Genomic DNA, 17,097 nt, shown 5'->3' on the forward strand with positions numbered 1-17,097 from the left:
GGCCTGGTCTTGGCGAATCTTCCTCAGAACCAGATGAATCAAGGGTATGGGGGGGGAAATGCATAAAGCAACTGGCCGAACCAGGACATCTGAAACACGTCCCCCAACGCTCCTTGCACCAGATGCTGGAGGCTGCAGAACGACAGGCAGTGCGCGTTCGCCCGAGTGTCAAACAAGTCTACCTGTGGAAACTCCCACATCCGGAAAATATAAAGGATCAGGTCTGGATGGAGACGCCACTCGTGATCGGTCGAGATGTTCCGACTGAGGCTGTCCGCACGTACGTTTAGAACTCCAGCCAAATGGTTTGCTACTATGCAAATCCGATGGTCCTGTGCCCAGGACCAGAGCCGCAGAGCCTCTCTGCAGAGAAGGTACGACCCTACTACCCCCCCTGCTTGTTGATGTACCACATCGCAGTAGTGTTGTCCATCAGGACCTGAACCAACTGGCCGCAAAGGGAAGGGAAGAAGGCCTTGAGAGCTAGACTTATCGCCTGCAGATCCAACAGATTTATATGAAACATCTGTTCCACTGGAGACCAATGACCTTTGATCTCCAGGTTCCCCCAGATGAGCTCCCCACCCTAGAGTGGAAGCATCTGTTATGATCGTGGCCACTGGCGGTGGTAGTGAAACTGCCTTCCTTGGGAAAGACTGCCGTCCACAGCCCACCATTGCAGATCCGCCGCAGTGTCTCTGGAGATCCTTATCGACTCCTCGAGATCTCCCCCTGTGTTGAAACCACTGTCTGCGGAGGCACCACTGAAGGGCCCTCTTGTGCCAGCGTGCATGAGTGACCAACAGAATGCAAGAAGCGAACAGACCGAGCAGACGAAGGACCTTGAGGGCTGGAACAACCGCTCCACTTTGAAACATTGGAATCAACGCCTGAATGTCCTGAATCCGCTGAGGCGGAGGAAAGGCCCGATTCAATGTTGTGTCCAGTACTGCCCCTTTGAACAGGAGGCGTTGAGGGCTCCAGGTGAGATTTGGGCACGTTCACCGAAAATCCCAGGTCGAACAACAGCCGGGTTGTCAACCCCAGGTGATGCAGAACAAGCTCTAGAGACTTGGCTTTGATCAACCAATCGTTCAGGTAAGGGAATACCGCTACTCCCTTCCTCCTGAGATTTGCTGCAACCACAGCCATCACCTTCGTGAAGACTCAAGGTGCGGAAGTAAGACCGAAAGGAAGGACCGCAAACTGGTAGTGTTGCTATCCCACCACAAACCAGAGATACTTCCTGTGCGACTTCAGAATGGGGATATGAAAGTAAGCATCCTGCAAATCGACAGACACCATCCAATCCTCTTCGTTCAACGCCAAACGCACCTGCGCTAGGGTCAGCATTTTGAATTTCTTCTGTTTGAGGAACCAATTCAAAACCCTCACGTCCAGGATAGGCCTCAACCGACCATCCTTCTTTGGGATCAGGAAATATCTCGAATAACAACCCTGACCCCTTTCCAGCTCTGGAACCAACCCCACTGCACCTTTTGACAAAAGGACTAGAACCTCCTGCTGCAACAACAGGAGATGGTCTTCCGGGCAGAAGGATGGGAGGGCTGGGAGGGGGAAACTCCCGAAAAGGAAGGGCATAACCTTTGTTCACAATATTGATGACCCAGGAGTCCGATGTGATTGACTCCCACATACGGAGAAAACACAATAGCCTTCCCCCTACAGTAGAAGTATGGGATGGAATGGATGGATGGAGGACTAAGTCTGTTTTCCCTGTTACACCCCTCCGAAGGAAGAGGAAGAGGCAAGGTGCTGCTGGGCGGCCCCTCTTGTCCTAAACCTACCCCACCCTCTATATGACCTATAGGGAAGAACAGTGGTAGGTTGCTGGCCTGCTGGCTGCAATCTCCCCCAAAAGGTAGAGCCTCGCCCAAACCACCTGAACCTCCTGAATGATCTAAAAAGGGTGGTGGTAGAAGCCTGCAAGCCCAGAGACTTAGCGGTAGCCCTGCTCTCCTTGAAACGTTCCAAGGCAGAATCAGCCTTAGTACCAAACAGCTTGTCCCCATCAAAAGGCAAATCTAGGAGGGTGGATTGCACATCGGATGAAAACCCAGAAGACCTCAACCAAGCATGCCTCCTGGTTGCTAGAGACGTGGCCATTGCCCTGGCCACCGAATCAGATGTATCTAGTCCTGACTGAATGACCCGAGTTGCTGTTGCCTGCACATCAGTCAGAAGGCCCAGAACATCCTGGGACAAATCAGGCTGCCTAGCCTTGGCCGCGTCCATCAGGGCATAGATATACCTGCCCAAGACACAGGTTGCGTTGGTAGACTTCAGGGCCATACTGCAGGATGAAAAAGTAATTTTTGCTGATAGTTCCATCTTTTTAAATTCTCTGTCAGACGGGGCCCCAGGGAAAGACCCAGGAGCTGTGCGTGAGGAACACAAGGCCTGTACCACCAGACTCTCCGGAGTCGGTGTCTTGAAAGGAAACCTGGATCCCCAGGAGCCACTCGGTATCTCTTCGCCACAGATCTACTCACAGCAGGCGAGGACACTGGCTTTCTCCACACCTCCATGATCGGTTCCGTGAGTGGGAGGTGCGGCTCCGCCGCTGCCGAAGCAGGATGCAATACCTCTGTGAGGATGTTAGTTTTGACCTCAGCTGCAGGAAGCGGAAGATCTAGAAAATCTGCCGACTTCCTCACCACTGAGTGGTACGAGGCAGCCTCCTCAGTATACTCCTTAGGAGATGCCAAATCCCACTCCGGGGAAGTGTCAAGAACGCTAGCGGAGTCCAAGCTCTGAGGGTCTCCCAGGGGCTCCACGATCTCTCCTTCCTCCAGGAGCTGCCATCTATATTCCTGCTCCTCTAACAGTCTCAGAGCCTTTCTCCTGGAGTGCAACCTGGCCTCTATCCTTGGCATCGACAAGGAGTTAGCGGACGTCAAAGACCTTGGATGACTTAGATCTTCGGATTCGCCCGACACCAGATCCATCGGCGTTGTGGACAGGCAGGCCCTCTTCACCGGCGTCAACTGGAGCCGTGGCGAATCATGCCAGTGTCGGGAGTCATGACGACGTCGCTTATGGGTCTTCGAAGATTTGGAAGACGACCTCCAATGTCAGCGCATTTCCTTTTTCTTCGACTTAGCTAAAAACAACTTGGCTTCACGTTCTTTGAGCGCCTTGGGATTCATTTGTTGGCACGAGCCGCACTCCTCCACATCGCGCTCGGAGCTTAAACACCACAAGCAGTCATTATGCGGGTCCGTCACCGACATACGGCTCCCGCACTTCCTACAGGGCTTAAACCCGGATTTCCTAGGAGGAGACATAATATAAAAAGTATCACCTTCTGAGAAACAGTTGCTCCCCAGAGCCTGAAGGAAAAAAACGTTACTCGAAGGCACGAAAAAAGGGGAACTGACGTCAGCACGCCGGTGAGGACCTCTTATTGCCTCAATGACATCAGACGGCGTCGCCTGGGAGTCGGGCAATTGTGACGTCCTAGTCGACGTGCAGAGCTAGGAAGAAAATTTCCGTATAATGCTGGCGCATTGGGAGAATTCATTAGGTGATGAATGCACAGGTAGTTGTATCCATCAGAATGTTAAACTTTTCAAACATGTGTGTACACTTTTTTTTTTTTTTTTACTGGAACCACTTTCAGTAGTGGAGTGTTGACTTAATAAAGTTTATTTACAGCACTCACCCTAATAATGAAGGCTTTTCATTAATGAACCATAAATACAAGTTTGAACAGCATTATAACCTCAACTGCAGACAGTTCCCTTCTCTGTAAACTGGCAGCCAATGGATTTGTGCTACAGGGGGTTGGGCCCACGTGTCCCAAGGACAAAATAAACTTTTTGGGAAACCTGGTTGCCCTTGACCCCAAACAATATGTCCAAGGCGCCGGGTGATAGGAATTCCACATCCCTGAATGAAGCTACTAATCTATGCATTAGTCTACCCAAAGGCACAGTGAACCTTAGCTTCTAATCTTAGAGAGGACTACAGAAGTACGTTTGCTGTGTTTACCTTAAACAGTTACTTTTTTCTATGCAACTGTCCTGCTGCTGCTCATCTTTGCTGTTCTGCATTGTAACATTCCTGTTTTGCTTAAGAAGTACTCCACTGCCCATCTGGCTTGATCTGTGCTTTAAAATATCATTGACACATAAGCATTCCTTTCTGAGGGACCCAAATGGACCATTAATATACCCTGCTACTTAGTTATACTTAGTAAGCATTTCAATGGGGCTAATGAGGAAGTCTTAAAGGGCCATCTAGTGAATGAAGGATGTTTTTCAAAAAGCCAACATACAACCTATATTGTTGGTGCTTCTTAATGAAGAATGATGAAGTAAGAGAACAACTGTTTTCTTTACTGGATGGCTCGTTTCAAAAATTCACAACTATTGCTTTTTTCTGTGCTCCACATGCTATATCCTAGGAGTCTGCCAACCAAAACCACGCAAAAATTTCTGGCTGTAAACACACAATTAAGAGACACAAAAGGACCCTAAAATCAGAGGAGAAGTGGAAACACAAGTCTTAGTGCAGAGTTGAACATTCAAGTAGAAGGTCAGGAAGGGATTTAGTCTTACTTTTGAGGTCACGGATGAAACATACTGGCTTGATAGCATTGCCACTGTTTGCAAAAGCCTGGATCATGTGGTTCTGCATGACGCATAACATACAGAATCCACCCGGAGAACCTAGAGGAAAAAGTGACAGTAAAAGAAAATCAGGCAACAGTAACTCTAAGCTTTTGCTAAATGAGAATTTAGAACATTTAGAGAACTATACATGTTGGTTTGCACACTGCGAGGCTGGTTCTGGCGGCCACCCAGATTCGGAGCCCAGTCCATCCACAATTTTTTTTAATGTTTTTATTACTTTAATTATTGATGACAACATTAGAAGTTAGCTTCAAACAATGGAAGGAAATAAAAAATAAAAACAATAAAAATAAAAAAGCAAAAATCAACTCCTGCCTCTACAAAGACAACAGGATTCCTCAGTTTACATTTATTGGTTCTTACAATCAGCTAAGCCTGGCTTGCATAACTGGCAACTTATGGTCATACAAGCAATCCCATCTTTCTCATCAGTGAGTAGGACTCTGCCTTGGAAGTGAACTGTGTAAACAGAACTGAGGTCCAACTATGCTCAGCTGGCATACCTTGTCTTGCCATTCTGCTGCTTAGTGTCTGTATCTAATAAATAGCATTGTAGGGAATCCCAGATGTTGTTTAGTCTTGACTTGGGCAGCATGAGGTCCCAGTATGCAACCAACTGTTCACCGAAGTAAGGCATATCTCAGAGTCAGTCCTTGGTGCCTTAAAGGAGACCCTGGATCCACTACATAGCCACTCTCCTTTTCACCAATAGCATGGCCAGTGCTTTTACCTTACGATGTAGAGCAATAAGATCTTTCACATATCCCAATAACATAATCTGGATCAACTGCAGGACAACGTGGCCCAATGTGTCAAAGTTCAAGTGTCATCAACCAGCAGTCAAGCACTGGGACAACGCCATTCCACATGGGTAAAAGCTACGCCTGCAGAGCCATATCTATTCAAATTTGCATCAGCCCTCACCCCAGTTCAGTGAAGAATGGCAGGTGTATGATACGCCATATGTAGACATTTAAAGTGCATTATGCAGAGGCTTCAGTTTGGAGAGAGTACCCCAGTCATTTTCTACAGTCATTATGATGCCATTGGGCATCAGTTTAAGTGTCAGCGATCCATTTCTGCTTACCAAGGGCTTAACACAGAGGCAAATGTTGGTGTGGGGGTTAGGAATTGACAGCTGACAGCTCTGTAGGCTGCCTGCATTCTGAAGTATAGGAAAATATCTAATAATGCAAGTTTCGTCATGGATTTCACATCATCTATTGACAAGGAGTCATCGCTTGGGAGGAGGTCACCTCATGTTGCCAAGTGAAGTTAGTCTAATTGGTGCTGCACTCTGTGGCAGAGCTGGTTTATGTGCCATGGGTACGCTGGGTGGAAAGTAAAATCTCCGACAAAGCTCTCGTATGAAGGAGTGTCCATGTCCATATTACACATGTGACTGTATCGATCTCCACTAACAGACGAAGGCGTATGTTTGGTCTCTGCAGGCATGGGTATTTGGAATCTGCTTTGACCGCCAGATGTGGTTGAGATGGTACTGGGAATTGCCAGAAATTGAGGAATTTTGCCTGAGTACAAAGACAGCACAGTTTGAAGTTAGACGTGGCCAAGCCCCTCTCTTCTAATGGCAATTTAAGGCTTTTTTAGGCATGTTGTTTGCCTGCCCAGGTCAACTGAGTCAAACAATTTCAGTCGCTGGAAGGAGGATTCGTTCAGGGGGACAGATACCAAGAAGGGCCCAAAAGTGGGAGGGGTTATAACCTTAATTTTAATTCTTCATTCATTGACAGCCTGTGTTGGACCAGCAGTTAGACATTCTCATTATAGAATTGGACTGCAAAGCCGAAAGGGCCTTGTACCTTACCACTGAGGAAGTTTATGCTGGACTGCACCAGCTCTGCAGCTGTGAACAGGGTACTCCGATATTGCCAGTGGCCTCCCCCAGTCACGACAATGCAATGAAGTCAAAGTAAGAGGTAAGATAGGAGTCAGAAGGATAAACCTGGGATATGAACAAGTCTACATATAATTCCAAAATTCCTGAAGGGCATCATCATCATCATCTGAAACAGTCTCACCCAACTCTGTGGTGAGTACATCTACCTTTGTGCCAGTCTGTGTGCACCTAATTAAATTAGGCAGAGTTTCTCTTGGCCTATTGCCTTATCCACATGCTCAGTTCCTGGCTTCTCTGCCTAGAAATTTGAGCTTGCTGTCTGAGACTTCATAGAACCGTGTAAGCTTGGAGTGTATCAAGCCAGCTTTGCCTCGCACTGGCCACCAGAGAGATTTTCTTCAAGGGAATTAACGTCTGCCTTCAGTCTATCCAGTTGCATAGGTATATCCTTTCAAATGCTTTACTATTTGACAATGCAGGTACCATGAACACAACCTTAAAAGATTCCCAGGGACTGATCAGACTTTCGACCAAGTCAGGCATAAGGTTCTCTTTTATGTCACTCTTTAAACTATCCCTAAACACACTGTCCTGAGGGGAATCAAAGCAGCTGCTGTGTGTACCCCAGGGTGCATAGACCTGGGACTTGAAGGTCCAATAGGATCGGGGAGTGATCTGACAACATGCGGTGCATAAACAATATCTGTTTGATCCAAGCACACATCTATAGACAGTCAGTAATCCAAACCAAAACCAATGATCAAGAGTAGCAGGAGCCTTCTTCTACAGCAAGATGTGAGAGGCACCAGACACGTATGTGCCCCTGCTCAAACAATCTATCAGTTTCTGCTTTACCAATTGCAGATGTGGATGGCAGGAGGCACCTTATCTATCTAGTTTGGGGTTCAGAGTGGTGCTTAAGTCTCCCACCCAAGAGGATGATGTGGTAAATACAATTAAATAAATTTGGGGTATATGTCTTGGAAAAAAAGGCCAGGGAGTTGCATTCTGGGCCATCCTCATTAGATAATGTCAGAGTTTCTTTTTTTTTTTGTATTTAAAAAAAATAAAATAAAAAAGTGCCTGCAGTGTTATGTATATCCCTTCACAGCACCCACTGAAAACTCTCAGACATCCAAGTCCACTTTCTCACTAGGATGGCCACATAGGAATAGGAGGCCATATACTTCATCTCCACCAACTTGGCCTGCAAGTGGACCACCCTACTGTTCATGAGGAGCTTTTCATGCAGCAATCCTATGCTGATCCCATGTCTATTAATGTACGCCAGTATTTCTTGCGGTGTAGGGATTGTTTGGCATCCTTATATTCCAGGAGATTAGATTAGATTAATGGCGCGCATTCCACCATAGTGGATTCTGCATCATGGAATGTCAATCGTAATGTCTTGAAACCAAAAGGGCTTGGTGTCCTTACGAGAGAGTGAATTATGTGCCTTGCATTTTGCCACAGCAACTCCTTGTTGACCTGTTATTTATGGACGGTTGATGTGCAATACACCACTCTCCCACTTTGGCTACCACAACTTGCTAAAGAACTTCCGCTGGGATGCCATGGAGCAAGGGGAGACCAGTACCAGTACAAAAACTGGTTGCTGGTAGATAGTGGTGAAAAGAGTGCTTGGGATGGGATGGGATGGGGTCAGATGCAGGCATGTCTCCATGACTGATTTCCCAATACCCAACTGCCCAACCGGTGGTCGGAAGTGCCGATACCCAGACCCACATTATGGGGTCAGTAACCTCTAAGGTCCCTCAGGAGATCTGTAGGCAATACAACAGCATTATGGATACTCCCTACCTAGAAAGGGCACTGCCTGTATGTAGTTGCTTATACTATGGTATGTACACCAAAATCGGCAACAGGGATGGACTAATCCAGCAAGCATCATGGTCTGGCCCATGCTTAACTATTCCAAATCACTGTATAGCACTGATGTCTCCAGAGAGTCTGTCACTCTTACTTGCAAGGCTGGGCACAAACCTGTTAGCTAACATTGGGGCTATCAACTAGCAAGGACTGCCACTCTTCAGGAGGCACAATTTGGTAGGATTGATTAGTGAATGGTGGATTCATCCCATCTAATGTTCTCTTTGCTAGAAGGAACCCTTGACTCACCACCTGCAATGCTGGAGTTAACTTTAAGTAGATTAATTGTGTATATATTTCTCTCTTCTCCTTAGACATTTTTAGGGTCAGGTCATGGTCTCTAAAATTCAGAGAATGTGCTATAAGGGGTGTGCGGGTGCCTCTGTTCCCGGGATCTGTGTTCTCTCAGAAAGCAACAGTGGAAATTGGCATGGTGTGCGGCATGGAGGCAGAAAGAGCGATCTACAAGGTGGGGGGATGCCCGAGGAAGTTTCAGAAAGTGTGGAAACACTAGTGGGCTCATCATAATCTAGCTTCGGATGACTTCAGCAGGGAATGGACGAGGTGAGCTGTTTGGAGTGGATGGGTAGGTAGTGGATGTCACACACAGTGGCAGGCAAAAGGAAAGGAGACAACAGGGAAGAGTTTGGGTCCCCAGAACCATCCTTTCCCAATAAAAACGTAATGCCCTGGTGACGATGTTACATGATAGCCTTGATGACTTTATAAACTTAATCAGTGACCGGGTGGTGGATTTTGCTGTGTTTAGTTTAATTTTGTTGTCTTTGTAAAAAGAGCAGGTGCCAACATAATGTCAAAATAGGCTGCAAGTTACAAGGTTTCATGCAAACTGAAAACTTCATGAAAATGTAGAAGCACAGAGCATCCCACATCATCCATGCGCAAAGGAACTATATCACAGATAAAGCAAATTCAAATGGAGCAGCAACATCTATTGACACTATGCACACAGTCATGTAGCATACATGCAGGCTAACAAAGTAATGATACAGAATTAATTTTACTCCCTCTCCAGATTAAATCAAAATTAAGGTGGAAAAATTAAGGTGGAAAAGTGGAACGTTAATCCATATATGGTTATCAGGTAACCATTGCTCTCTTTGGATCTCCTTTATGTAACATAACAATGCTGTCTGCCAGCTCATTCTATTCTTTCTTTCTTCATGTATGGGCATCGCTGTAGTACAGCACCCTCCAGCTCTCTAGCACAACCATACAATGCACTTAGTTCCTAGCCTGCATCTAGTGTACCTGTCCCAACCTATACCTTTAACAACCTATGAGCTGGTGTGCCAGTTCAAGTGATCTAACAAAGATAAAGAACTCTTGTGATGCACCTAATTGGTTACATTAAGACCAAATACAAAATGTGTCCATCATACATGGGGTTACCTGAAAAAGCTATTTGCACTGCAGTCTGCCATCATTAGGTTTAGCAGGTTTAGGTTTTCTACACATAACTGGAATTTAAGATATTGAATTATTAAAAAAAGAAATTGCATTTCTGTACACTGAAGGAGCGAAAACAAAAAAGTGCAGTTGTCAGCTGAGAGACAAATGCTATTAATTCTTCTGAACTAGTTCACTTTGTTGGACCATCAAACCTTTAACCTAGGTTTACAATTCCTCCAAAACAATGTTTCACATGCAAGACATTAGCAGGGTGAAGAATGTAAAAGGTTGAGGCTCCACTAAGTTTAGGACTTTCTACCAAAACACTAATACACATGCAGACAAGCTATTACAGCAAACGCCTGTCAGCAAAACGGTGTCAGATTTGCCAGTATTCAATTTGTACAAGAGCCACCACCATCACCACCACTGAGAACAGCAAATATTGTGTTACAAGAGTGAAATAGATATGTTGGAGGGCACTTGCATTTCCCTCCTGCTCAACGACAAAGCTGGCAAGCTCCATGCCATCGAACACGAGGTGCAGGCTTTTATTTCACAACAACATGCATTCTTAGCGGAGGGTCATTTTGTGCCTATTAAACTATCCAGGGTATAATCACCCATTAAGGAAAAGATACTTTCATCAATTAATTAAAATTCATCTTACTTGTGTTGCCTAGTGGGGATTTAATTTTATTTTCCCCTGCCCCCAAAATGACATACAACACAAACCTACTAATGGAAGAAACCTTACACCATCATAGTTAAAAACAATGGCAAAGTTTGCCAATGCTGTAAATAATAAGCAAAAAGTATAAAAAATAAATAAAATACAAGTTATTGCTCATGCTGAAAAGTGTTGGCCAAAAAAACAAACACAAAAACAACAATAATAGGCAATGGTGAAGTAAAATGGAAAGTGAAAGTGCATTATTTACAAAGGAACACCCTAGTAGCAGGTGCTGGGTTCTCAAAAAAACAAAATAATAGCAGTAATAATAATAATACATATGGTCACCACTAGGCAGTTATACTTAGGTCTGCTTTTCCACTGAAAAGCGTTTTTTTATTTGCTAATAACTTTGGTCCCATTTGACAAATGTTCATAATTTTTTTTATTTTTAAATAGTTCACTCACTACAGCTACTTCCTAGAAAGTTTCACGGAGATCAGCGAAGCGGAGATCAAGGGAAAAAAAAAAAAAAAAGGAGGTCGCAAAACAGTCAATTCACATGTATTTTTCACAGACTTCTTTAATACGACCTATGGAATCACACCAAATTTGTCAGGAAGCTAGATCTTGGTCCGCAGATTTTGCTTTCGGTTATACGGTGTGACTCCGTTCAGTAGTTTTTGAGAAATTAAGGGTCAACCTAATATAGTTATCTGGATGGCTGGGCCCGCAAGAGGTGAGAGAGATTCTTGCAGGAGGGCCAATATAAAAATGGAGTGCTCGGATTGGCTCATGGAGCTTCATTTTTGCTTGGAGAATGTCGCCCCCGGGGAGTCAGACTCTCACAAGCACTCAGATTGGCTGGCAGCAATTATAGGACTAATGGACTTAATCTCCTGTCCTGAAGCTTAAAAATCATACTAATCATCAATTGTGCCAATTACAATGATTGGTTGAATAAACATTAATCTATACAAAACAAAACACAAAAAAACAAACAAACTAATCAACATTACCCTAGAAAGTATGGAGACCTACTGGAAACTCATTGGAAAACTGCAACCCCAATGCTATAGATATGACTGTGATCAGCTATGACCAAACATCAACTAAATCAATGTTATAATTGTTTTCATTTGTAGAAAAATGAGTTAGATATCTGGAGGAAAAACCGTACTGAAAGGGAGAAAGAATAAATGTGTGCCCGAGCAAAAGTAAGTTACCATGGAGGGGGGACCCACGTGAATTAACACAGTTTGTTTTTTTGTGTTTTGTTTTGTATAGATTAATGTTTATTCAACCAATCATTGTAATTGGCACAATTGATGATTAGTATGATTTTATATTTTTCACGTTCATTATTTACATTTTGTTTATAAAGATGGGGTTTATATAGACAAAATACCAAAAGAACGAGTTACTTACCTTCGGTAACGACTTTTCTGGTGGATACATTAGCTACCTGTGGATTCCTCACCTAATGAATTCTCCCATGGCGCCAGCATTCGACGGAAATCTTCTTCCTAGTCTCTGCACATCGACGAGGACGTCACTCTAGCCCACGCGACGCCGTCTGACGTCATACAGGCAATAAGAGGTCCTCGACGACGTGCCGACGTCAGTACCAATCATTTTTTACGTGCATGAGAACAACCAGGCAATGCAATGAAAGAGCAAGGCAACATCCCATAACATTGTAAAATACACAACATTGCATGAATAGCTGTAAATTTTTTATATATATATATATATATATATATATATAAATAAAACTCTTTTTTTTTTTAAATATATATACAAATCAAGTATATACACAAAGAAATATATATATATATATATATATATATATATATACATAAACAGATAAATATACACAAGTATACATATATACAACATCTATTGCACCCTCGAAGACCAAGAGGAGCGCACTCAAGGATTACTTAGTAAGACCAGAAAGGCCACGGGGAGGCGGGTGGGACCGTGAGGAATCCACAGGTAGCTAATGTATCCACCAGAAAAGTCGTTACCGAAGGTAAGTAACTCGTTCTTCTGATGGATACAACTACCTGTGGATTCCTCACCTAATGAATAGAGTCCCAAAGCAGTACCACGCCCGGCGGTGGGTGCCTAAATGGTCAAACCAAGAAATCCTGCAGCACTGACCGTGCAAAATGGCCGTCCCTTCTAACCTCAGAATCCAAACAGTAATGTTTTGCAAAAGTGTGAAGGGACGACCAAGTTGCGGCCTTGCAGATGTCGACCACAGGAACACCTCTGGCCAAGGCCGAAGTGGCCGACTTAGCTCTGGTGGAATGAGCTCTAATGCCCTCAGGAGGATCCTTCTTTGCCAAAGAGTAACAGATTTTAATGCAAAGAACAACCCACCTGGATATTGTTCTCTTGTGGACTGCCTTTCCTCTCCTCTTGCCCACGTATCCAATAAACAGCTGATCCTCCAGCCTGAAATCCAAAGAAGCTCAACGCCCTCTTTGGGTCCAGACGGTGCAATCTTTCTTCCTCTTTGGAAGGATGAGGCGGAGGATAGAACGTGGACAAAGTAATTGCCGGAGCCAAATGGAAAGGTGAAACAACCTTCGGGAGGAAAGCAGCCTTGGTCCTCAACACCACCTTATCCCCATAAAAAGTTGTATAAGGGGGCTTTACTGATAAGGCCTGCAACTCACTCACTCTCCTTGCTGATGTTATAGCTATCAGGAAGACCGTTTTTAAAACCAAATACCTTAAGGGGCAAGAATGCATAGGTTCAAAAGGGGACCCCATAAGGAAAGTCAGGACCAAGGACAAATCCCATTGCGGCATAACGAATGGCTTTGGAGGATATTCATTTAGAAGACCTTTCAAGAATCCGAGAACAATAGGGGATTTAAATAAAGATGGTTGGTCTGGAAGACATATGAAGGCTGACAAGGCCGATAAATAACCCTTAATGGTAGCCACTGCACAACCTTTCTGCGCTAGAGACAGAGCAAAAGACAAAACGTCCGATAGATGAGCATGCAAAGGATCAATCTGCCTCTCTCCACACCACGCAACAAATTTAGACCATCTATTAGCGTAGATAGATTTAGTGGAGTGTCGCCTGGCCGCTAATATAACATCCACTACCTCAGGCGGGAGAGAGAAGGAACTCAGGTTGCCCCGTTCAATCTCCAGGCATGTAGGTGCAGACTCTGGAGGTTGGGGTGTAAAACCTGCCCCTGCGACTGCGAGAGGCGGTCTGCCCTGAAAGGGAGACGGAGCGGAGGGCACATTGAGAGTTGGAGAAGGTCGGAGTACCATACCCTCCTTGGCCAATCCGGAGCTATTAAGATGACTAGAGCCCGGTCCTGGTGAATCTTCCTCAATACTCGAGGAATCAAGGGTATGGGAGGAAACGCGTAAAGCAACTGGCCGCACCAGGTTATTTGAAACGCGTCCCCCAACGCTCCCTGCATCGGATACTGGAGGCTACAGAATAACGGACAATGCGCGTTCTCTCGAGTGGCAAACAGATCTACCCGAGGAAACCCCCCACCTCTGGAAGATTAAACGGACTTGATCTGGATGGAGACGCCACTCGTGGTCTGCCGAGAATTGCCGACTGAGACTGTCCGCACGCACGTTCAAGACTCCGGCCAGATGGTTTGCTATCAAGCAAATCTGATGGTCCTTTGCCCAGGACCATAGTCGAAGAGCTTCTCTGCAGAGAAGGTACGACCCCACTCCTCCCTGCTTGTTTATGTACCACATCGTGGTAGTATTGTCCGTTAGGACCTGTACCGACTGACCACGAAGGGAAGGGAGGAAGGCCTTGAGAGCCAGACATACAGCCCGTAACGCTAACAGATTGATGTGAAACATCTGTTCCTCTGGAGACCAAAGGCCTTTGATCTCCAGATCCCCCAGATGAGCTCCCCACCCTAGAGTGGAAGCATCCGTTATGACTGTGGCCACTGGTGGCGACTGCTGGAACGGCTTTCCTTGTGAAAGATTGTTGCTTGCAATCCACCACTTCAAATCCACAGCAGCATCTCTGGAGATCTTGACAGTACTCTCTAGATCTCCTTTGTGTTGAGACCACTGCCTTCGGAGGCACCACTGAAGAGCCCTCATGTGCCAGCGAGCATACGTGACCAACAGAATGCAGGAGGCAAACAGACCGAGCAGACGAAGGACCTGGAGGACTGGAACTACCGCTCCATTTCGAAACATTGGAACCAAATCCTGAATATCTTGAATCCGCTGAGGCGGAGGAAAGGCCCGACCCAATGTTTTATCCAGTACTGCCCCTATGAACAGGAGGCGCTGAGAGGGCTCTAGGTGAGATTTGGGCTCGTTCACCGAAAAACCCAGGTCGAACAACAACTGGGTTGTTGACTGCAGATGATGCGACACAAGCTCCGGGGACTTGGCTTTGATCAACCAGTCGTCCAAGTAAGGGAATACTGCTATCCCCTTCCTTCTGAGTTCTGCCGCAACCACCGACATCACCTTCGTGAAGACTCGAGGTGCTGAAGTAAGACCAAACGGAAGGACCGCAAACTGATAGTGCTGCGATCCCACCACAAACCAGAGATACTTCCTGTGTGACTTGAGTATCGGGATATGAAAGTAAGCATCCTGCAAGTCGACAGACACCATCCAGTCTTCCTTGTTCAACGCCAAAAGCACCTGTGCTAGGGTCAGCATCTTGAACTTTTCCTGCTTGAGGAACCAATTCAAGATCCTCAGGTCCAGGATTGGTCTCAAACGACCATCCTTCTTGGGAATCAGGAAATACCTTGAGTAACATCCTCGACCCCTTTCCTGCTCTGGGACCAACTCCACCGCGCCCTTTGAAAAGAGGGCTTGTACCTCCTGTTCTAGCAACAGGAGGTGTTCTTCTGAACAATAAGAAGGGCGGGCGGGATGAGGGGCGGGAACTCCCGAAAGGGAAGGGTGTAGCCTTTTCCCACAATACTGAGAACCCAAGTGTCCGTTGTAACAGTCTTCCATTTGGTGAGAAAATGCTGTAATCTTCCCCCTACAGGAGAGGAGTGAGTGGGAAATGGTGGAAGCCTAAGGCTGCTTCCCCTGCTGCACCCCGCCAGAGGATGAGGAAGAGGCAGAGTGCTGCTGAGAGGCTCCTCTGGTGCGAACCCTACCTCTCCCTCTAAAAGATCTATAGGGATGGGAAGAGGCAGGTTGCTGATATCTTCCCCGAAAGGAAGAGGAGGAAGAGCCACGCCCAAATCCACGAAACCTCCTGAAAAATCTGGAAGAGGCCGTGGAAGAAGGAGCTTGGAGCCCTAACGACTTAGCCGTGGCCCTGCTTTCCTTAAAACGTTCCAAGGCCGAATCAGCCTTGGCTCCAAACAGTTTGTCCCCATCAAACGGGAGATCCAACAATGTGGACTGTACATCCACAGAAAAGCCCGAGTTACGGAGCCAGGCCTGCCTCCTTGCCACCACAGTTGTGCCCATTGCTCTGGCCACCGAGTCGGTCGTATCCAGTCCAGTCTGGATAATCTGGGTCGCAGCAGCCTGGGCATTTGAAACAACATCCAAAAGACCCTGGGGAAGCTCTGTAAATGATGAGGAAATGTCATCCATCAGAGCATGAATATACCTCCCCAGGATACAGGTTGCGTTGGTGGCCTTCAACGCCAGACTGCAGGACGAAAAAATCTTCTTGGACTGCGCATCCAGTTTCTTTGAATCTCTGTCCCCAACCACCGTCGGGAAAGAACCAGGCGCTGACTTGGATGAACAGGAGGCCTGCACCACCAAGCTCTCCGGCGTAGGGTGCCTAGACAGAAAACCAGGGTCAGTTGGAGCCGCCCGATACCTCCTGGCCACGGCTCTTTGAACTGCTGGGGAAGATGCCGGCCTCTTCCACACCTCTAACACCGGATCCAGCAGAGCGTCATTAAATGGCAAAAGAGGCTCCGCCACAGCTGAGGCCGGATGTAGCACCTCCGTTAGAAGGTTTTGTTTTGCCTCCACCACCGGCAAAGGCAGGTCCAAAAAACTAGCTGCCTTCCATACCACTGCGTGAAAGGAAGCAGCCTCCTCCGTATATTCTCCCGGGGACGAAAGGTCCCACTCAGGGGAAGTGTCCAGCCCACTGGCCGACTCCAGACCACGCAGCCCATCACCCGAGTCCTCTAGCTCTCCTTCTTCCAGGGCTCGTTGGTACTCCTGCTCCTCTAATACACGGAGAGCACGTCTCCTTGAATGAAGCCGTTGTTCAATACGCGGAGTCGACAATGCCTCCGCCGAAGTCGAAGATCGGCGCCGATCTTAAGAAGCCACCGACGCCGCGTCCGGCGCCACAGGTAACTTCGGCGCCGACGAAAGAGCAGTCGAAGCAGATGGACCCACAGGAGTCACAGGCCGAAATCCCGACGTCGACGGGATGGAAATCTCCGGGGCCAATCCCTTTGAAGCCACCGGAGCGGCCACCGGCGCCGACACCGGCGCCGAGCCCACGTTCCCAAAAGGGAGAAAGGGCATAAAGGGTGCCGGCCGAAGAGGCGCAGGATCACCCAATGAAAAGGCCAAAGGCCCAGCCGGAGCACCCCCTGGAGCCATCTGTTGGAAGATGGCATACATCGCAT

At 46.6% G+C, this 17,097-nt stretch overlaps 1 protein-coding gene across 4 annotated transcripts in view; it reads right to left on the bottom strand.

Moving 5' to 3' along the window:
• USP36 (ubiquitin specific peptidase 36) overlaps positions 1-17,097 on the bottom strand; it is a 523,175-nt gene that overhangs the window by 447,450 nt on the left and 58,628 nt on the right. For all 4 annotated transcript variants that reach the window (XM_069199674.1, XM_069199675.1, XM_069199676.1 and 1 more), the window contains exon 4: positions 4,584-4,694. In XM_069199674.1, the coding sequence (XP_069055775.1) occupies positions 4,584-4,694 (111 nt within the window). The remainder of the gene's footprint in view (positions 1-4,583; positions 4,695-17,097) is intronic.

The sequence above is a fragment of the Pleurodeles waltl genome, chromosome 7 (assembly GCF_031143425.1).
Source record: "Pleurodeles waltl isolate 20211129_DDA chromosome 7, aPleWal1.hap1.20221129, whole genome shotgun sequence".
Taxonomy (NCBI): domain Eukaryota; kingdom Metazoa; phylum Chordata; class Amphibia; order Caudata; family Salamandridae; genus Pleurodeles; species Pleurodeles waltl.